Genomic DNA, 23,594 nt, shown 5'->3' with positions numbered 1-23,594 from the left:
AGTAGCCTTCTTTGCAACTACCCTCAACTAAGTAGCCTTCCTTGCATCTACCCTCCACTAAGTAGCCTTCCTTGAATCTACCCTCAACTAAAAAACCTTTCTTGCAACTACCCTCAATTAAGTAGCCTTCCTTGCAACTACCCTCAACTAAGTAGCCTTCCTTGCAACTACCCTCAACTAAGTAGCCTTCCTTGCAACTACCTTCAACTAAGTAGCCTTCCTTGCAACTACCCTCAACTAAGTAGCGGCTCATCTGTATACGTGTAAGTTATTCACATAATTATTTTGTTCATATACCGGCATCTAATATTTTTTTATTTAACCTTTATATGTTGTTGATTAAAGTTTTTGTCAAGTTTCTTTTTTTCAGGAGCACTCATTTTTTAATGTGTATCTTTTAATATTCAAGATTATGGTATTGCTTTGGACGATCATTGAACTTATTGCTTAAGATGGTCAGCACACTGCTCATGGTTCTGAACTAATAGGACTTACACAATAATAATATGGCATTTAAAGATTGCTCAGAAAACGTATATTGAAGTGACGTCAAAATACCCTTATCGTCTGTGCTCTTCGGAAAGAGCGTTAGCCATATTGGGAATTCTTTTCGAAGACGGAAATATTAAAGATCAGTACTCACTGACCAATACGATAATGCTATATACAAACTGACCACAACGAAAAGTGCTATACTGTAGGAAAACCCTGTACAAGAAACTTTGGTGTAAAATATTAGAGTACAAACATTATGTAACTGTTCAGGATCTAAAAAGCGTTTCACGATGTCAAGTTCTTCCGTTTTACGGAGGATCTCTCATCAGGATCGGAATCATTTGTTTTGCGTAATGTGTACATAAATCTGCAGCTGCCGTCATCAAATTCGGAAATTCAGCTGCGTTTAAAATACAATTGAGCATTTTGTTTCTTATTAAGTCAACGTTATACGACAAAATATAGCATTGAAATGATGTTAGTTTTTTAGCGTTGAAATATTGGTTATTACTATAAGGATCATGTATTTGTTATGGTTAAACTTTATTTTACGAAGTATTCTTTGATTTTAGCATGTTTGTATCTTTCATTACATAATGATTATTTACGAGAAATACGTCATGCTTTCAAAGCTGCCCAAAGCCATTATTGCATTCGGTCGTAAATGTTTGGATATTGTCGCGGGAAGTTTAAATTTGTATATTGTCCCACAAAATATAAAAACGAGCATTTTGTTTCTCGTTAAATCAATTTTACCAGACCACATCTAACATTGAAATTTTGCTATTGCTACAAAGAACACGGATTGTGTTATGTTTAACTGTAATTCGTTGATTTCAAGCATTTACGGATCTTTATGGAAAATTAAAGACGATTTACCGTTGATCATTATTAACGCGGGTTATTAATTGATTATTGCCCATGTGCATGTTATAATCTGCAATTAATACTTAGGTGACATGTTCCGTGTAAAATACAAAATGGAGCCTCGTTCTGGAAAAAAGGGGGTTATGCATGTTCGTTAATTGCCGTCCCAAATTAGACTGTGCAGTTCACACAGGCTAATCAGTGAAGACACTTTGCGATAACACAAACTTGTCTTTTATAAAAGACTGCCTTTAAACGCAAATTTGTATAAAGCGTTAAGTGGCGTCTCTGATAAGTCTGTGTAGACTACACAGGCTAATTCGATACGAAACTTTAAGCATATGCATTAAGCCCAGTTTTCCCAGGTCGTAGCTCAATGTTTCAACGAGGTTCCTGTCTCAACTGACTGTGACCAGGTGTCGACTAGTTACATAGTGTTCCACCGATTGTCGTCAACGGATTTTTTCACAGACCATATAACTATGCCTTCTGTTTACTAGTATATGTCATATTCAGTATTTTCGCGTAAGGTGTATCATTAAGTCGCAGTTCAAATAATAGACATGCTCAGTAAGTATTTATTTAAGCCTCGGTCTGGGAAAACTGGGCTTAATGCTTGTTCGTATGCAATGGCTAATCTGGGACGACATTTTCCGCCAAACCTGGATTTTCGCTAAGATTGGACTTCCTTGAAATGCCAATAAGATATGCCTGTATGCACTGAACATGCTGACCCGGGACGATACTGTACGCACATGCATTAAACCCAGTTTTCCGAGAAAGAGGCCAATTTCATGTTTGAATTTTGGGAAAGTGTACACAAATAACCATTGCAACAGGAGTATGAACTTGTTAATCCACGGATATATTTTTATGCCTCTAATATACTGGTATATAAATAAAAAACATAAAAAACACATTATTACAGTCAGTTTACGTGTTCATTAATAATGTCTACACTAGCCACACTATAATGTCAAGTGATTAGTATGTATATGTTCTAAAACAATAGCACGCAGTTTCATATCTCGTGTGAACAGCTTATATATAGCCTGAATTTAAATCATAGTATATACCGCAGAGATGAATTCATGCATATTGTTGTAGTAACACGGCTCCTTATTCGCTGCGTACGGTGTAATAGGGTTAGTAAAATTCACTCTCGTTTACTTTCCTGTATCACAGCGTGCGGGGTAAGTAATATTGCGTGAAATGAATTTATCTAATCGAGTCAACTGCATTCTCCCGCAAAATCTTAAAACAGGACGAAAGTAAGGTATATTGTTTTTGAAGGCGTCATTCAACAGGGTGCAGGATCACGTGACTTTGATGGATTCCCAATTAAACGTTAATGAATGAAAACACACCGGTGGTGATTTTTTCAAATAACTTTTTAAAATATGTTATCTTAAGAATTTCGACTAGTGCTTAAAATAAATATTTTTATGCTGCTTATGGCAATGGGAAAAAAACATAAAAACTACTTTATTTGATAAGCGTGCTCCTGAAAAAAGTCGTTGTGTACTTCACGGTTATGCTGCACGCAACTTGAACTGTTGTTACCGATTTCAAGCGTATTCAAGAACTTATTCTTATACCTTAAGATATCTTTTATTTACGAAATACTTTTGCAAATGTATTGCAATAACTTAAGGTATTTAAAAAAAAATCATAACGGTGTGTTTGCATTATGTCCAGCCCGAGTGTAACTCCCTGAAAACCCCATTTAATTTGCACCCTGTTCAATGCTACTGACTGCGTGTGAAAAGCTACGGACCTCATATATATATATAGAACAAGATATGTGTTTGTCAGAAACACTAAGTCCCCTTCTGCGCCGCTTTGAAGCTATATATTTGACCTTTGACCTTGAAGGATGACCTTAACCTTGACCTTTGACCACTCAAAATGTGCAGCTCCATGAGATACACATGCATGCCAAATATCAAGTTGCTATCTTCAATATTGCAAAAGTTATGGCAAATGTTAAAGTTTGACGCAAACACACAAACAAACCAAGCAACAAACCAACAGACAGGGCAAACAATATGCCCCCACTATAGTGGTGGGGGACATGCAAATACATTGTCAACATGTGATCTTGCTTTGCAAAGAAATAAAGAGTATTATGTAAGGTGAGATAATTTTCTATATAAGCTTTGAGGCTTTTCACGTGCAGTTGGCAACGTTAAAACAGTAAGGTTAATGTTTGTCATGTTATTGCGTTGTATGCTGGAGAAGTAAAGGTACTCGATTAAATAAATTCATGACACGGCTTCTTATTGACCTCGCACAATGGGATACAGCTTAACATGTTTAATGGGCTAACTAAGAAGCCGTATAACTAATTATCGTGTCTACAATAATTTTTCAATATCTTGAATTAGCGATAACAGTAATTATGTACATCATTAGAAAGGTATGGAAGACGAAAACATCCTCTCTATATTGTCGAAAAAGTGCCTGGCTAAACCATCGAATAATTCAAAAAGGTATATTTGCTGCATTATGCTGTTTTACAATTAATTGTAAACACATATGCCTGTTCTTTAGTGCAACATTTTAAATGTTGCGTTAAGCGCATTCTTTTCATTAGCGTATTTTAAGTTTAAGATTCAACAACTTCAATGTGCTATCTGTAACTTTCATTCCCTTTTATGTAAAACCCCCGCTCCCTCCTCTTAAATAGAATATTGTCTCCGCATCTGGTGTCCCACTTGCCCCCTTCTCGCCTCTATTCCCAACGCCACTTCATCTAACACATAATCATGTCACCGCGTCTCGTTAACTTCGCGCCCAATATTACCCACGCTACCTCCTCTAACACATAATAACGTCACCGCGTCTGGTTTCTTAGTCGCCCACTACTCGCCTCCTACCCCTCCCCTTACAAATGATTATGCACACGCGCCTGATGTCCTACTCGCCCATACAACCTGGAGCTGGGGGACACAAGCCTCTCCGCGCTATCGTCGCGCTGGTCAAACGCACTACTCATATAATGTTTCAAATGATTTCTCACACTGTTCCACGTCGAGCCGTTGCAGCCGGAGCCGGCGGATTGCAGTGCGACTGTGAAGTTTGCTGAGTGTGAATACCGGACTGTCGGTCATATCCGGGAGGAAGCATCGTTTGCTGCGCGTCCAGGCATGAGGTCCGTTTCGAGTGCTTCCGGAGGGACCACAGACCAATGGTGCTCGTCCGGGAGCGGCAAAAGCGCCACCGGAATCAGAAGCGCCGCTCTTCGGTGTGTACCTGTCATACACAAATGACCTTGTAAAGTTAATGGTCTTTACTTACAACGCATGGACCAACATTGATAAAAGAACTCAATCTAACACTCTAGACTTTGTCCCAGTTTTTTTGTCGATACATTGGAAAACACATGCCTTACAAACATATATCAGACATTTAAACGTGAAAATGTAAAGCTTAATTTACTTATTGGTAGGGTTTAAGATGTGTGCATCCAAACGATATACGGTGAATGAAATATTTGTATTTAACAATTAATTCATATTATATATCACATTCCAAATGTTATAGTTTTGTTTGTAAAGTCATTGAACAAATTGTTGTTTTTGTTTCAAACATCTGAGAACAAGCCCACTTAAAACTTAGCTGGTTATTGAGCTACGGGAATAATATTTGAATTATTTTCTGATATAACTTTAAAACAAATTACCTATGATTTTAATTTTAAAGAATAAGACTATAGCTAACATTAAAAGAACGTTTGTAAGAGTGGAATAATAAAAAATAGTGATGACGCTTAATACAATAATAGTAACAACGTGTGTCGAAAGTAAAGGGTAGACGGAATTGGGATACTTATCAGGAAGCATGAAAAACGGATATGGATACTTACCTCTTCGTTCAGGAAGCAGAAAACAACGGAAGTGGGATACTTATAATATGTATTTATTATTTATTATTTTTATATAAACGAAGGTATACGCGATAGCATACAACTTCGCACGAGTTCAGTACAACCGTGTTTTTACACATTGTTCGTGCATATCAGGTACCTGTGCATATGTACACATTGCATGTATATTACCACGATTAAGACCAACTTATACGACTTTCCATAAAAAATTAACAGTTTGTTTTATTGAACAAGACCGCTGTGTGCTAATATAATAGATCCGTATTAAAAGGGAACAACAAACAATCAGTACTTTTGCGCCTTTTACAATTTCACCAGTCACAGTTATAATAGATGTCTTAACATTATGGAAGTAACCAAAGTTTCAATACAAAATTTTAAGCAGATTGGTTGCTTGATAAAAGCGCTCATCAAATATACGACAAATATCGGTTTACCAATATAAAGAAGTGAAACTCCAGCTGCTGGAGCAGTATTTAATTTTCATTATAAACAATTAGTTGGTCCTTTATCTTAGGCAAGTGACCGATTGCCCAAACAGTACAATACAGCACAATACATGTACAAAACAACATGAACACATATAAGAATAAAGCTGGGATCACCGCCTTGGAACGGTCAATGCAAAGCAGTCAAAACAAACCGTATTACGACCGACTTGGCTACATAGTTATATTTGCAAGTTACTATCGTAAAGTAATTAGTGCGAACATTGCACGATCATAGTTACACATCGTATCAATAAACTTGTATCGAAAGGATATTATATCTTGTATTTTCATAAGATTTACAATATTGAACATTATTTAGTGTTAAACCGTTCACAACAAATGAATTTTACTGCGGGAATGGTAACAATAGCTCTGCCTAAGCCCAATGTTACAACAGTGTCGTGTTCTGTTTAATGTATTTATTCTTCATTTAACAACTTAAGCTGATGAAACTTTCCAATCAGAATTCATCCAAATGTAATCGATTCTTTCTTGCTTTATGCGATTACCATGGGCCATGTTTGAACTAACATCTTAACCCATTTATGCCTAGCGTCCTGAAAAAAGGACATTGCAAACAGCGTAGACCCAGATGAGACGCCGCATAATGAGGCGTCTCATTTGGATCTGCGCTGTTTGCTCAAAGGAATTTCTGTAAGAAATATTCTAAAAATAGAAATAAATATACCAGACATCCGTAATTTTGGAAATAAATTGATCCAATTTAGAAGGATGGGAAAGTCCACTTAAGGCATAAATGGGTTAAACTTAACCTTGAATAATATCTTATACCATTTTTTTATCATATGTAATAATTGGCTTTGAGCTGTGTGTTATGTAAGGGGCATTTCCACGTTTTGGAAAATTGACCAAACTAAAAAAAGTGTATGATTTGCAAATTTTCGTTGTAGTTATGATATTTGTGAGGAAACAGTAATACTGAACATTTACCATGCTCTAAAATATCAATTATTTGCATCGTTTGACGATTTAAAAACCTGAACATTATAAAGCGTTGCAACGTGAACCGATTGAATAATGTGGAGCGTTCTGTTGTTGTGGTAATATTTTGTGACACTACGAGGATTGCTTATATAAAGTATAAAATACATCACTCATTGCATGAGCACTGATGGCCGAGTGGTCTAAGCGACAGACTTTTACTCCAGGAGTCAGTGGTTCGAGTCCAGTTGAGGGTTACTTTTTTTATTATTTAATATTATTCGTATTTTTTTCCGGAGATTTTAGAAACACTGTTCACAATTATCAATATTAAGCATTTAATGACAAACTTCAATACATTCAAAAGACTGTGAAAAGGTCCCTTTTAAATATTGTAACATAATTCTCGCTTTATTTTCCGTAGAAAAATACCACAATGTTTGTTTTTAAAACATAAATACAAAAAATACATTAAAAAGAGGTGTACGGACATCTTTGCTGTTATTGTATAAGCAAATTATAATGGTTTCTAGTATTATCAATAAAGACTCTGCCTTAATATGTAATTGACTTATGACAAATAACGAGGTATTAAATTTGCTTCGTATAATGTTTAACAAAAAATATTTGTTTACATAGTTGTCCTTAATTAAAAGTTGTTTCCGATGCCTTAAGTATATTTTTCTCTTCAGAATGTGTTTTGCTGTATTATTTTAACAGTTCAATTCATATATTGTCATTCACACAAGCAATTTTTTTTATAACAATGGTACGTAGAAATGAATGTGAAATATGATTTGTAAGGAATATGTTTTTCTTAAAATTATGAAGAATAATGAAATGTGACATAAGTGTTATACAGGACTTACGGGCGAGAGAACAGTTACAATAAAACAAAATGTGCTCCCCAGGTTCAATAGGGGAAAGCTATATATAAGTGGCAAGCCAATCCTTGAAGATTTTATTAGTTATAACAACAAACTATAACTAAACAATACTAGTCCACATAAATGGTTATGTACTTTATTGAGTGCATCATCAATATTAGATCAGGAAATACATTATTACCAACATCAACATGTTTAATTATTTACATACAACATTTTGTATAGAAATGATGGATAAAAACAACAGCATAAGTGTAGTGCGCTTTGTCTAAATACGAAAACCACAATAAAAGTACGTACGATTATATACAAAATTAAGCACAGTAAGGCAGAAAATATAAACACGTAAAAATAAATGCAACAAATGACCGGTTACAGTTTAGACACTATTTTAACTTATAATATTAAAATCCTCTTTAACAGTTATTTAACAGATATTTACACAATTCAGACATAGGCATAAACAATCATGCATGAATTTAGAAAGACCCTGATCAATATGAAGTACACAAGCGATTGATAAGTGCCTATGTGTACTTTCTATAGAGATTATTAATGTATTAATTTGCTTATTCAAAATGCTTATTTGGAGTGGACGAACATATTTTAAACATTATATTTCAACTTGCATTTGATACTGTTTTACGAATATATCTTATATTTGTGTTTGGTAACATTTTTTGTTTAGCTAAACATAAAAATTAACGCATAATGAGTGTAAGCCTCTATGTATCAATTTGATCAACATGTCACACAATTTACAAACATCAAGCTATTTTTAGCTATTCTACAACATAACAAACATGTTTCATGCATTCAATAAATGTTAAATATACACAACTCCAAGTTTAAGGAATTCTTAAAACATTTGCTGAACTTTAACAGTGGGAGATTTACAGAAAATGGCTCCATTGAAGGCACTGCACTGACATCAATTGTGGGAATGTTAACATTAAAGGTCAAACACATTGTTACAAAACTAATAAAATGTCAAACTTTATTATCAGCAAGACGTCAATACGTTCATGTTTACTATAAGCACAAACATAAGTGTTTATTCCACATAGCAGACATCCTTGTTTTTATTTTTTTAAGCAAATACTATTGCTCTCTAATTTACCAATAGAGACAATTGCATTTTTTGCCAATTGTTAGCATATGACAACCCTCTTCCTTAATTTGTGAAAGACTGATTTCAACTAACAAGGTACTAAATTTTCTTTAGATAATGTACAACAAAATTAAACCTATTTTAAGTAGTTGTTCTTAATTAATAGCAGTTGATATAACAAGGTGTTTGTATTTCATTGAGTACATTTTCCTCCTCAGAATCTGTTACTGTGCATTATTTTAACAGTTTAATACATATAATGAGGATTCACACAATCAATATTTTTATGACTATGGTTTGTACAAATTAATGTAAACAGTAAATAAATAATGTACATTTAAAAAACTATTGTTTCACAGTTGCTCTGTGTATAAATGTCAAAATATACCTCTACAATGTATGCAGTGATCAAGAGATATTGATTAAGATACTCAGTGATTAAAGAGAATACATTTTGGTCGTCTTCATATGCATATACAAATATAAAGCATTATAAACTATTATGTCCGAAAATAAATTTAAACACTTATGAGCATCTAAGTCTATGATCTAACAACACAAATTAACATTTATAACTTTTGCCATTTTTAATAAAATTTTCAGTTTTCCTTAAAGTTTTCCCAAAAATGCAAGAGCCATTCTCGACTATTAAACACACATTATCCATTGAAATCAACAAAGTACTGGTAGTAAATACAGAATCGATACTTTTAGGTACATTACATAAGTGTGCACACAATTGATTTAGATTTCCAAGAATGCTATTAAACAAGATTCTTGTTCGAATACTGACCCGAATGAGCAAATTTACTAGTTTTTTTTTTTAAGAAAGATTGATAAACAGAAAAAGCCGAAGCGTAAAACTTCTAAACCTTTCTTTACACTACTTTTATCTAGCTTATCTATAATACAGGTAAAAAAACAGAAAACTGAAACATGTTTTATAACATGAAAAAACTCCAATATTTTTTTAATGTTGTCCAAGTTATCAACCTCATTAAAACAGCTTTGTCACACTTTGAAAGTCTTTAATAAAAGTGTATTTCCCATTAGTTTACCATATCAGGATCACAATATGTAGTGATATTATAAAATAGACAAAGAGATTGCATATACGTGCAATATGCGTGCTTTTAAAATACTTAACATGCTATATTGAACACAATATTTCAACAAAAAGACTGACAGCATAACAATTCCCATAAAACATAAACTATTGTTTTTGTATGAATATAACATGGTTGGTCACATATAACATAAAACGTAAGCTATTGTGTTTTTTAATACAACTTGGCTGGCAACATACAACATGTGGCTGTTGACATGACTTTGTGGCTTTCCACTTGAATTGTTGTGATGTGTCATTCTGCCATTTCGATCTGAACAAGGTCATTCATTTTCACCCGTCATACCATTCAAAGAATCAGAGTAAGTGCTGACCAAACCAGGAGGTATGTGAAGACTAGCATATCTAAAACAGTATGTAACTGAGCTTCTTAGGTTTGACTGGGGTCAATATGTTAACAATTGCTGCAACAGGCTGTGTTCCTGATCGGATGGTTTGATTTCCTCAAATTGCATCTGAAATAAGAAAGACTCGTTACTGTAGATGTCAGTTTTGTATTTATTTTTATACCGATGACAAATCAAGAACAAGCACAGCACTTGGTATTTCAGTATGTAACAACTAATCTGACTTGAATCCATTGAGGCAATGATTGTCCTGAGCCTTTTTTTAAAATAATGATAGATAATAAATAGTTAAACTGGTTTGCCATCATGCCCCAACATTTTGCTTTTGTCTCCAAATTCCACTAATTTAAAAGACAAAGAACCAAAATACACAAGTAGGCAAGTTCACAGAATGGCAAATATCTTTGGTTTAATCACACTAGAAGCAATACTTTTTGAGTTTAGACTTGACATACAAATCCAACAGCTGGATGTACGTATGGACGAACCAATGTACATCTACATGCACTCACACAACTCTGAACTTTGGAGCATGTAAAAAACATTGACACAACAAGAACACTCACCTGTAGTTTGTTCTGCAAGGGTCCTGTACCTTGGATATACCAGAATGTTGAGATGATGACTGCTGCTGGTTCATGTGCTGTTATGATGTTCATAGACTGAGGGTTCCACACCATGACATGCCAGAAACTCCAATGATGACTGTTGCTGGTTCAAATGCTTCAAAAACAAACCAAAGCTTTTCTATCCGGGTTTCTGGAATTAAGTTGGTCATGTGTTAATTAAGACAACAATTTTTTAACACTTTACTAGCATTTCATAAAAATTGTAAAGTATCAAAATGCGGGTTCAACCCTGGCAACACACTTAATACTCTCTGAAAAAGCCATTAACTTTAAAAAATAGAGCTTTGTCATAGACATGGCGAACACCCCCACATGAAGAGCTGATGAAAAGAACTTGAAATGCTAGATGTATAAAACGCACCCATGAGCCAGCGACCTAGTTTTTGGCACGGCATGGCCCATGTTCGAACAATGCCTAGAGATCATCTAGATTAAACTTCTGACCAAGTTTGTTGAAGAGCGGATGATAAGTACTTGAAATAGAGAGCGGACACCAAACTGAATGTGTAAACCGCATTTAATGACCCCATGACCTAGTTTTTTGCCCGGCATGGCCCATGTTCGATAATGGCCTAGAGATCATCTATAAAAAAACTTCTGACCAAGGTTGGTGAAGAGCGGATGATAAGTACTTAAATAGAGAGCGGGCACCAACTGATTATGTAAAACGCATTAAGTGACGCTGTGACCTTGTTTTTGGCCCAGCATGGCCCATGTTCAATTGTTTCCTAGAGATCATCTAAATAAAACATCTAACCAAGTTTGTTGAAGTTTGGATGAAAGGTACTTTAATAAGAGAGCTGACAACATGCTGAATGTTTAAAACACACTAAGTGATACCATGCCCTAGGTTTTGATCCTGCATGACCCATATTCAAACTTGACCAAGACACCATCTAGATACAACTTCTGACAACGAGCGTAACTTCTGACAAAGTTTGGTGAAGATCGGATGTGAACAACCTGAACTAGAGAGCGAACACTTAATACGGATCGACCGTCAGACCGACAGACAGACAAGTTCACTCCTATATACCCCCTAAACTAAAACATCACTGACCCCTCTTTGTACTTCAATGTTATTTTAAAAACCACACTTACAGTTGATATGGAACATGATTTTGTAAAGAGTGAGAGTCAGATATGTTGGTACCTGCTGATAAATTGTTTGCTGTTGTTGTTGTTTTTGTTGTGGTTTTGAGTTTTAATATAACTCTATATGTTAAATTTAAAATGCAAATTTGAGGGTTTAACTTAAAACTTGTGCACTTTCTTCAAATTTCTTTATTTATAAGATAAAGTAGTTTGTGGTTGAACCCTTAAACTTAGATTAGATAAACTGGTCAATTAATTGAAGAGCAGAAACCCCAGTTTGTATTGGGTTTTACCTATTTGGTATTTGTGAAAGCTTTATTGCATCAAAGGGTTTAGGCTATTACGACTGGGTCTCCTGAATGCTTTGCCACAGTGGCCCCTTTTGCAAGGGCAAGGACACTTACCTATTGAGATGCAGAGTTTCATAATGTGAACATCGCTCACTGGGCTTGAACTTGTGAGTATAAGACCTCTGTGAACAGATAGAAAGACCTTAGGGCATCCCAGGAATGTGTCCCTGTAAACAAAATAATTCAATGCATTCTGAAATGGCATCAGTTATATTAGAAGTCAATCAATGTTGTTTGAGTAAACAAATATTTAAGAAATAAATTCTGTTCGAAGGATCTTTATACAAATGGGATATAAACTAAACACTTGATACAAACATAGCCTTCTATATATTGTACCCTTGATACAAACATTTTGTGTCCCTCTGGAACCAATATTTAAGTTACGTGCAACACTAAAAAGGTGGGACGGACATAAGGATGAAAGTAAGGACGGGGAGAATTACAGACAAGGACACATGTGTACGCCTCCCCCACTGAGCCCTTTCAAGGCAATACAAATTGCGGCTATTAAAAATATTTAACACTTACATAAATGATTTGTTTAAGTTAGCAGCCAGTATAGAGTTTTATCAATATTAAACACAAACTGTTTAAATTAAAATTTGGAGTGAAACACTGCACATTATAAATGGTTAAATTACATTACCTTCCTACCTTATTGACGAGGTAATCTTGGCCCCTGGCCAAGAAAGTATGGAGCCCCAGGTTCAGAGTGGCTCCACCCTGCGGGTAAAACTAGTTGAGCATTATACTCCAATGTCCTGGGCCAGGAAGTGTCACTGGGCGTCTGGGCCCAGCTGACCAGACAGCCTGTTGTTCAGCTAGGTATGGATCTATGATTGCATGGGTTCCTGTAGGAACAGGCTCTTAAAACAAAATCCAAGAATTTAGATAAATATTGAAAATAAATGAAGAAAATAATTTTAAAATGAGCTCAAGGCTTTAACATAATTATTTTACTAAAATTAAATATAATTTAACAATTCTATTAAAGCAGATTTTTATGCAAGGATAAACTTTTGGTTCAGAGGCTCACTTTCTGTCGAAAATATACAAAACTTAATTCCCTGACCTTCTATGATTAAAATTGATATCAGATCAAGTGCTATTTGCATTGTATTTACTAATTGTGATCAATTTAAAAGCACATAATTCCCATTTGATGATAGGAACTTTTAAGTCACATAAAATACTGATGTTAAGTGAAGTATACGAGTCTCATTCTGGGAAAATAGGGCTTAATGTATGTGCAGTCTGCACAGGCTAATCTGGGATGACACTTTAATAGGACTTGATGTATGTGCAGTCTGCACAGGCTTATCTGGGATGACACTTTAATAGGACTTGATGTATGTGCAGTCTGCACAGGCTTATCTGGGATGACACTTTAATAGGACTTGATGTATGTGCAGTCTGCACAGGCTAATCTGGGATGACACTTTAAGCACATACATGAAGCCCCATATCCCAGAACACCGCTAAGATACTACTTATTCTTATTGCTGCTGCTGCTTTGACCGGGCCAGCACTGCTCCGATACTTGTTGTTCTTATTGTTGCTGCTGCTGCTTTGACCGGGCCATAGACAGAGATGGAGCGAGTCCCGACGCCAAAGTTGCCACCTCAAACCCGGGAATTCTCAACAACAACTGTTGTTAAATGGTGTCAATCGCATACTGGCATAAGGTTCACATTATTCGAGAGCAACTTATCGAGGTAAGTTGCAATGAGGGACAAGTCACGCAACGCCTGCTCTATCTGTTGGATCAGATTGTTTTTGTGTAAGCGACTCGTCTAGAACAATTTGCTAAGCAACATCGATGCTGAAATGGAAGTCGAACTCGCCAAGGCTCCGCTGTAAAAAGTGTTGATGTAGCCAACACGGGAGAAGATGTTTGGAGGCTTGCTACTCTGACCCAAGACGATTTTGTGCTGAATTACTTAAGCGAAGGGGTCAGGATTGTCATCGACTTTCACTTCAACGATGTTTTTATCTTGGCGGCTTAAAGTGTTTGCTGAAAAGAAAATAGAAAGTAAACTAAAACCCGATTGGTTTAGACTTAGTGACAAATAAATTTGCCCTGCAACAAAATACTTAACACACCTGCTCTTCAATGCCAAACGTTGCGTCTATAATTGATATTTAGAATATTGCAATTATTGTTTTACCAATAAGAACTCAGAATAGCGTTGTATCAATATGTTATGCCCCAAAAACTTAATATTGAAAATTTTGGGTTTTAAACCGCAAAAAATACATAGTAAAGTACAGTTCATAGCAATGTGTAATACTGTTTTTTACAAGGGATGTGTTTGTCAGATACACACTGCGCCGCTTTGATTATATATTTTTGTTCTTGATTATACCCCTTTACAAATATTACTTCCCTTGAAAAAATGATATGTACCTGCCAAATGATAAATATAAATTATCTCCCTTTTAAGCGTGTTACTTCCATTTGATTCGTCTGTTTTATCCTTTTATCTTCAGGATGACTTTGACCTTTCACCACTTAAATTGTGCAACTCCATGAGATACACATGCATGCCAAATATCAAATTGTTTTTTTTTTATAATGCAAAAGTTATGGCCTATGTTAACGTTTTTGAGACGAACGGACTGACAGACAGTTCAACTGCTATTTTGCCACCCTACCGGGGGTATTAAAATAAATATAAAAAAACAGGCATGACTTCAGTAATTTTAAGTGCGAGACTTTCCCCATAAATAGTTTTGACTAAAACAACTTTCATTGTGAAACTTTACAACTTTAAATGTGAGAATTAACAACTTAAAATGTAAGACTACATTATTTTAGATGTGATACTCGGCAACTTTAACTGTAAAACAATGAACTGTTAACATGACACTAAACAACTTAAAATATGAGACTGTACACATTTAAATGTGCACAACTTATTACGCAAGATACTAGTTGATGTCTACATTTTATGCCATTGTTTTTGTAAGACAGACCTTAGATGTAAAGTTTAGTCACTGGCGTTGAAAGTGTGTGCATAAGGATATAAAAGCAGTATAGTGATTTTGTCTTTGCAAACATCCGGTTTCTAATTTAAACAAGCGTTCTTGAGTTATCATCCGGAAACCACCTGGTAGACCGACCGACAGACCGACCGACATGTGCAAAGCAATATACCCCCTCTTCTTCGAAGGGGGGCATAATAAAAATCATAATCAGTTATACATGAACACAAATACTTAAACAATTTAGAATTTTTGATTTGTATTTTAATTGTACTAAGTTTCAACTTATACAGCTTAATAAGGCAAGTAACTCATTGTTGCAACCTATCAAACACTTTTTTTGGCAAATATTGCATTGTAAATTTTAACCAGTAAATATTTATAAAAACAATATAGACTTTTTGAGGAATGGGGCTGAATTTAGGCCCAATCTTTGACAAAATTAATAACACTGTACGGTCTCACCTGAAGCTCAGAAGCTGAGCTGATATGCTGGCTTCGCAGATATTGTTAAGGGCCAAGTTTGAGTTCTGATAAACTTCGGGTTGAGAGTCGAAGGGCGTACCTTACAACAAAACTGGTGTCATGTTTTTAAGCCTCCTTTAGTCTCAATTCAATGCAATGCCGTTTGGGCTCGGAGTGCAAAACTGGGCGTGTTTACTTTTAGCAACTTGTTTTCAATAATGGGGGGAATTTGCGTCTGAGGTGCACCTCATGAATATATTGTGCGCTGAGGACAGTCCGTAACACTACTACTGTCCTAACTATCTACAGCAGATATTCTTCTGAATGAATCGTTTCGATTGTTCCTTGATTTGCTCCCGTTCCTCGCTGAATATATAGCTGTCTTATAAAGAATTAAACAAATTATTCAACGTTTCATTCTTCGTGAGATTCTTCGTGATGTCCACAGCGAGAACTAACTGTTAGCGTTAACTGTTAGCGTTACCATAAGTACTGCTATAACGTCTCGCTTCTGTAACACTCATCCTACTCGGGCACTAGAGCTAAACAAAACTACTCGGGCTTGCTTGGGGAAATCTCGACACAGACATTTTGGTTGTTCATAACAGCGCGTGAAAACTTGACGTGCTGAGGATTTATTGCAGAACAGACTTGTGTAACGATGCTGACCATTTGAAGCCGGAGGTCCAGTGGGAGGAGCTAGGAATCAGGGGAGGGAAAGGATTGTTTTGTGTTGGGGCTCCTGCAGGCCCGACTGGTGCTGTTGGTTGGCCAACTCGATATCAATGCTGGTGCTCTCCTGAAAACAACAACACTAGATTGGGGGATATGAACTTGTAACACATTTTTATATTACAATGTATAATACACTACATATATGCCTCTTGATTGGATGTGAAGGTTTTCAACAGCAAAACATAATTATCTGAATTTCTAATTTGGCATTTCATTGGTGCCTTGTCCCAGAGCTCCAGATAAGGGTCGTTTTTTCGTAATTACGAATTATTTTCAAGTCCGTTACGTATTTATTTTAAAATCTTGTCGTACCATTAAGAATTACAAAATCAAGTTATGAATATTATTTTTACATCGGTTCGTATCGATTTTTATTGAGTTCTTTTTGCGTATTAAAGATCTTTGCGGTGCTTATATAGAATGGTTATCGTGTTTATTTAACAAAGCGCATTTTTCCAATAAAAGCGGCGTATACAGTCTATCTGTCAAAAAACAATGGCGGCGCCCAGAGAGCGTCCTTAAAAACTGCAAAGCGTCCAAAACCACGCTTTTAACATATTGTACGCAAAGTGAGCCGAAGTTAAATGTTTAGAAAGACATTATAGAAAAGATCTTATTCGATGTTGTATGTTCAGTTGCCGACACAGTCGGAAAAGCTTAACAAAAACGCGACACGACGGGTCCCAACTTAAACACACAAAAAAAAAACATTGAACGAGTGGAAGGGACATGTCCCATGGCTAATCGTTGAAAAGATTGAAGGGGAGACCCGTTTAAAATGTGAAATATGTAAAAATGCATCTAAGGCATGCAATCTAAACACAGTTTGGTCATATGAAGGTATTGAAAAATTAAAATTGTAAAATACTGAAAAGACACTGTTGAACTCGTATAAATTAAGTTGCTAGTATGTTTATTTAGATTTTTTTGCATGAAAATAACCATAATTATTTATTTTTAGGTCATTCAGAAAAAATAAGAATTATTTTCCAAAACTTAGTAGTAACGTTAAGAATAAAATTTCAGAGTTAAGAATTATTTTTGAAAATCTGGTAGTAATTTAAGAATTTCACAAAACCTTATCTGGAGCTCTGCTTGTCCTAAATAGCAATTAATGAAAATTAATGCAATTAAACCATTTCGTATTAAAACATTAAAAGTGTTGGCTAATGCTTTAATAACCTGTAAATTCATAATTATTATTCTTACTTAACTTTCAGTGTAATTTTATAAGCCAAATTGCCGCTCATCAATATTTGAAGCTTTCTTCCCAGATTAGCATGTGAAATCCACATAAGCAAATCAGGGAGGACACTTTCTGACGATACTGGATGTTCACAAAAGAAGATACTTTATTTTCAACAAAACATACCTTTAAAGAGGTAATTGTTGTCCCTAAGTAGCCTGTGCGGACTGCACAGGCTAATCTGGGACTACAATCTAAGCACATGCATTAAGCCCTATTATTTCACAGCGTGGCTCATTGATGTTTCCTGCATAACAGCAAAAAAGAATGAACAATCATCAAGTTAAAAATAATAAATTGTTTATTGTACTCATAATCATAATCTGTTAACTTTTACAATTCTTTCACAGAGGATTCACTGTTGATACAAGTTTCAACAGGCAAATTCTTTGAATTGATATCCCCCGCCAATATGCTTCTGGACACAAAAGTGTTATATTTGACACTCAAAAAAGCATTTTTCAACATACAAAGGGCCATAGCTCCGTTATTAACAGATGGTGTACAATGCCATTTGGCGTGCATCATTCTCTTATCCATATATATACTCATACCAAGTTTCAGTGCAATCCGCTTAAGCACTTCCAAGATATGGCTCCGGACGAATGGACGGACGGAGGGACAACGCCAAAAAAATATACCTCCACCTATGGCTGGGGATAATAATAAATGGGAGGCAACAACTTCATATTAATGTATTCCCAAAGTAACAAAAACACACACACCATTTTTACCATGCCTTTACAAGTCTTTGGTGTTAAACTCTGAACGTAGAAATGTTTGAACAATGAAAATTATTATAATAATGCCTAATAAGACATATGGCTTCCATTGTCGGTGCTTAGATTTATAAAGGGCTTTCAAGAGCAAATAACATTAACTTATATAACAGAATACAGTAAATATGCTGTAAACTTCTTATATCTATATATAACTACTATATCGAAGAAGAAATATAATATTATCAAAACGTTTTTGGGCTTCTTTCAGTGTGAATTTGTGAGTTTAGAGGTGCTGAATACGAGTTTCTGTACTTTTTATTATCCCCCGCCATAGGCGGAGGGATATTGTTTTGGCGTTGTCTGTCAGTCTTTCCGTCCGTCCGTCTTTCCATCAGTCTGCCTGTCTGTTCGGAGCCATATCTTGGAAGTGCTTTGAAAGATTTCATTGAAACTTGGTATGAGTATGCATATGGATAAGAGGATGATGCACCCCAAATGGCATTGTACACCATCAGTTAATAACAGAGTTCTGGCCCTTTGTATCTTGAAAAATGCTTTTTGTGTGTCCGGAGCCATATTTTTGAAGTGCTTTAGCAGATTTCATTGAAACATGAAATGAGTATATAATATGGATGAGAGGATGATACACGCCAAATGGCATTGTACACCATCTGTTAATAACGGAGTTATGGCCCTTTGTATCTTGAAACAATGTTGTTTTGAGTGTCAAATATAATACTTTTGTGTCCAGAAGCATATTGGCGTGGGCTATCAATTCAACGAATTTGCTTGTTTAAATTATTTTCCCATACAAATTTTCCCATTTAATTATTTTTCTTTACACTTTTCAATACTCGTTTACTCCATGAAACAAAATGCATTTATTACATGTTACTAACAAGAACGCATAATATCTCGTGAAAAAATGGTGGTTTTATGTAAATCATGCTCCTTTGTGACTTGGCCTGTTTTGACAAAAAAAAACAACACTGTATACACAATGAAAACTTAACACCTCCTCGCAAACAGACTTTATACGGCATTAGATGGAATAGATTCCAATCAAATAGGCTTAATTAAATATCTCACAGCTTTATAAAAACTCAAGGCCTGCATGGGGGTGACAGAAATTATTGCGGTGTTATGTTTCTGAGGTATCTGTATCGGTAAGTTGGAAAGCATTGAGCTGGAGAAGGGTTTGAGTTATTGATCATCAACAGGGCTCGACATTAACTTTTGAAAGCCTCTTGTCCGATCGGACAAGTAGACCATATTCCACTTGTCCTGCACAAAAAGCAACTTGTCCTGATTATTATATCTTATTCTGCTCAGTACTTTGCAAAATAATGAAATAATGCAAAATGCTCAAATCATAAAGACTCTAATCGTATTTTTTTAAGTGTCCTGTGATTTTAAAGACAAAAAACCAAAGGAAAGCAGAATAGACATTTTTAAGCAGACGACATTGTACTAACGAAAACAAACCACAAATGAGAATGATGTCATAAAATCATTCTATACATAGAGATGACGTTGTTACGTTAATTGTCTGTAAGAACGGTGTGTGCCGGTGTCATAAAATGCATATTCTTTACAAGGGAGAATATTTGTGTTATCTTGGCAAAGAAAAATGTTAAGGGTTGCTTCCCTTGTGAACAGTGCGGTGTAGTATAACATGGAACTATCGGAATATTTTGCGCTTTGTCGTTTAAATGTAAACACAATATAATTGAAAAAGTTGTGTGGTAACTCCACAGAAATAACGGATTTAAAGGCATTTTTTTTCTAAGTAATTAATTTATAATTCATAATGACCACTTGTCCCGTCGGACTAGCAAATTCTTTATTTACTTGTCCGGACCAACAATTGGTTGTCCCGGACAGTTGGACTACCGTTAATTTCGAGCCCTGATCAAGTTAAATAAGTTGTACTGAAAACACGATAAACACAAGAATAGACGCCATTTTACCTTCTGTGAAATCATATCATATCATTCTCGTCCACTTCACTCATTTATATACTGCAAAAACATTATTATTCGTGGGACATTATTTTTTTTTTATTTTAAGGGTTGAACGATCCACAAATTAAATACAAACACACTGAAAAATAACTGACACAAATTCCATATTTATTGTTTCAAAACTGAGAAAGTCACACATTAACTACCACGTCCATGAAAGTCTTTTTTTAACAACAAAATAACATGCCGACGAATTTATATGATTTTACAAAAAACAAACAATTTAAAAGGATATTTTACCTTATGTAAATTCATACTATTTTTTTCCACCTCATCTTAATAAACAGGAAATACACAAGCAGGGCTTTTCCTGGAGTATTTATGGGTCTGTTAAACGGACCCATACCCAGCGATAGGCATATCCACTGTAAAGTACTGCGTCTTTTTAACGCTTCATATAAAGGTTATATATTTTTAAACCAATAGATTTTTATTAAGGCACCGCACCAACACTGCAAAGTTTTAAATTTATATCAATGGTACAGCCCAGTATAATCAGCTGTACATTTTATGGCCGTTTTCGACCTTTTTAAGCAGAGTTATATGTTAAGCAGTGTGCTCGGGCAATGGTTTTTAACCGAAGTCCCGAGGGTAAATAACCCCATTAGTCAGACCCATACCCAAAGTGTGTTATATGCTGTTCCTTATGAAAATTATATCTCAATTATGTTTCAATTATATCTAACAAAGTTTATAACTATTCTAATAGGATTTTATTCCTATTATTTGAAGTATTATTAATACTTATATTAAATGTGTTTTTCCCAAATCAATGGACTTTTAGCACGAAACAAATTCAAAATCCCAAAATTGCATTTTTTCCCAAAGTGGCCAAGAAAAGGCCTGACTAAGCGTCTCTTTTACCTTCTGCGTCATGCTTGTCCCCCACATCCTCAGCATCGTTGTCCCGATCCAGCAGCAACTGGAGTAGCAGAATAGCTCGATGTATTTCTTGTATGTATATTTAGGACTCACACACATTTATATAAATGTAATAAAAATCAATAAGACATGTTCAACATCATAAAATATGGCTAATTAATAAATCTCACATCAAGTGTTACCTTTCTGTAAACATTGCGTCAAATATCAATATAAACTCCTCCAAAGATTACTTAAACAATGTCATATTTTATTAAAAAAGTATTCATCCATATACATTTTTTACATGGCATGTTGTTTATAGAAATGAAAGTCTAAAAATAGCCTCAGTTGCTATGTTCATGTGCATATATGTAGAAATATTAAATTTTCAGTTGAAATGCTTTGTTTTTTCATGCAAAGTTTACAAGAACTAAATTTTAATGACACAAACGTTATGACAACATAACATAATATGCATTAGTTCTTATGTTCCAACAAAAACCCTCACATTGTATAATCAGATAACAATATGTGCACATAAATTATTTGTATCTTTAACTACACAAACAATGTTGTATTGTAACATCACACACTACTATGTTCGTATGCTAAACAACACATTGTCATTAAAATACTAATCACTAATTACAACAACTAATACATACATGTACACACTATTCCACTCTGAACACCAGGATGTTGTCATTATATTGTCCCACAATGATGGATGATGTGGTGCTGCTGTAGCAGACTGACAATGGGTCCCACACTCCATCCTCATGAGCAGCAAGATTAGCCAGCTTACTCTTCCCCTCCCAGCCCACCTGTAGTACAGTGGGGGGCCAGTGTCCACAGACCAGCACCTGGCCTGCAGGGGTCACATGTAGACCAGATGGGAGCCCTAGTGCTGGGTCTGTGTATGTAGCCAGGAGTGTGCCATCCCTGGCCAGGGTGAGAAGCTTGTAGCAGCTGGTGATGTACAGCCTGTCTCCTGTGGGACTCACAGCACACTTGTATACTGCAAAACAGAGTAACATCAAGATATTGAATTACTGTTAATGTTAAATAATCTTATTAAACATACTGCAGTGATATTGTATTACGCATATGTTGCTATAAATAAGCCTTTACACATCTAAAATATATGCATACATTTCAATGATTCAATAGTTAAGCGTGACATTAAACTTCAGTAGCAGAGCTATTTAGTTAACGTTTGACATGTTGAAATGCGACTGGTGAGTAAGATATGAATTAGAGCAAAATTACACAGATGGAAAGAATTACACATACAGAAACAATTGCACAGTTCAATCAACAGGTAAACATATTGTACATGTACAATCATTTAACAACCACAATATTAAGACCAGGTCAGAAAGTGTCTCTTTCCCAGGAACTCAGTTTCTATTTATAGACATGCCATGTAGTGACAGTCAAAATACTTCATTACTCATGTTTATAAATCAATAATAGTGAATCTTGTTTTGGCTACAATGCACTGTAGCATTCAAAGGGCACATATGAATTATAGAACAAATATTTTATAATACATCAGCGGGTTTTCTGCTATTAAATCTGAATTTTATTTTATTATCATCTCACAAAGTATATAACTATAATTTATAAGATTTTTTTCAAAATAATAAGATAATGGCCTAATGGGTCAATATTTGTTGATTAAAACAAGATGTGTTTGTGAAACACAATGTCCCCCTATATGATGTTTGACCTTGTAGGATGACCTTGACCTTGTGAAGGATGACCTTGACCTTGACCTTTCACCGCTCAAAATGTGCAGCTCCATGAGATACACATGCATGCCAAATATCAAGTTGCTATCTTCAATATTGCAAAAGTATTAATAAAATAAGCGATTTGGGCCACATATATTTGACCTCTGACCTTGAAGGATGACCTTGACCTTGACCTTTCACCACTCAAAATGTGCAGCTCCTTTGACCTAGTGACCTGAAAATCAATAGTGGTCATTTGCCAGTCATGATCGATGTACCTATGAAGTTTCATGATCCTTGGCATAAGCATTCTTGAGTTATCATCCGGCAACCATTTTACTATTTCAAGTCACTGTGACCATGATCTTTGACCTAGTGACCTGAAATCAATAGGGGTCATGTGCCAGTCATGATCAATGTACCTATGAAGTTTCATGATCCTAGGCCTAAGCATTCTTGAGTTATCATCTGGAAACCATCTGGTGGACGGACCGACAGACCAACATGTGCAAAATAATATAACCCCTCTTCTTTGAAGGGGGGCATTATAATATATGCAATCAAAATTAATTAATTATAGACAAC

General features: G+C 35.2%; 1 protein-coding gene across 4 annotated transcripts in view; it reads right to left on the bottom strand.

Moving 5' to 3' along the window:
• LOC127871207 (uncharacterized) overlaps positions 1–23,594 on the bottom strand; it is a 617,936-nt gene that overhangs the window by 165,965 nt on the left and 428,377 nt on the right. For 2 of the 4 annotated variants that reach the window (XM_052413945.1, XM_052413947.1), the window contains exon 5: positions 21,939–22,291. Coding sequence is in view for 2 of the 4 variants with exons in the window: in XM_052413951.1 (XP_052269911.1) it covers positions 21,948–22,291 (344 nt within the window). In the remaining 2 variants the exon portion in view is untranslated. Of the gene's footprint in view, positions 1–10,743; positions 10,915–12,283; positions 12,397–12,886; positions 14,247–15,682; positions 16,482–21,273; positions 21,332–21,938; positions 22,292–23,594 lie in introns of those variants that run through there. The other 2 variants (XM_052413951.1, XM_052413952.1) reach the window with 2 other exon arrangements.

The sequence above is a fragment of the Dreissena polymorpha genome, chromosome 3 (genome assembly GCF_020536995.1).
Source record: "Dreissena polymorpha isolate Duluth1 chromosome 3, UMN_Dpol_1.0, whole genome shotgun sequence".
Taxonomy (NCBI): domain Eukaryota; kingdom Metazoa; phylum Mollusca; class Bivalvia; order Myida; family Dreissenidae; genus Dreissena; species Dreissena polymorpha.
Note: the sequence above shows the minus strand (reverse complement) of the source record. Positions and strands in the feature narration are given on the sequence as shown.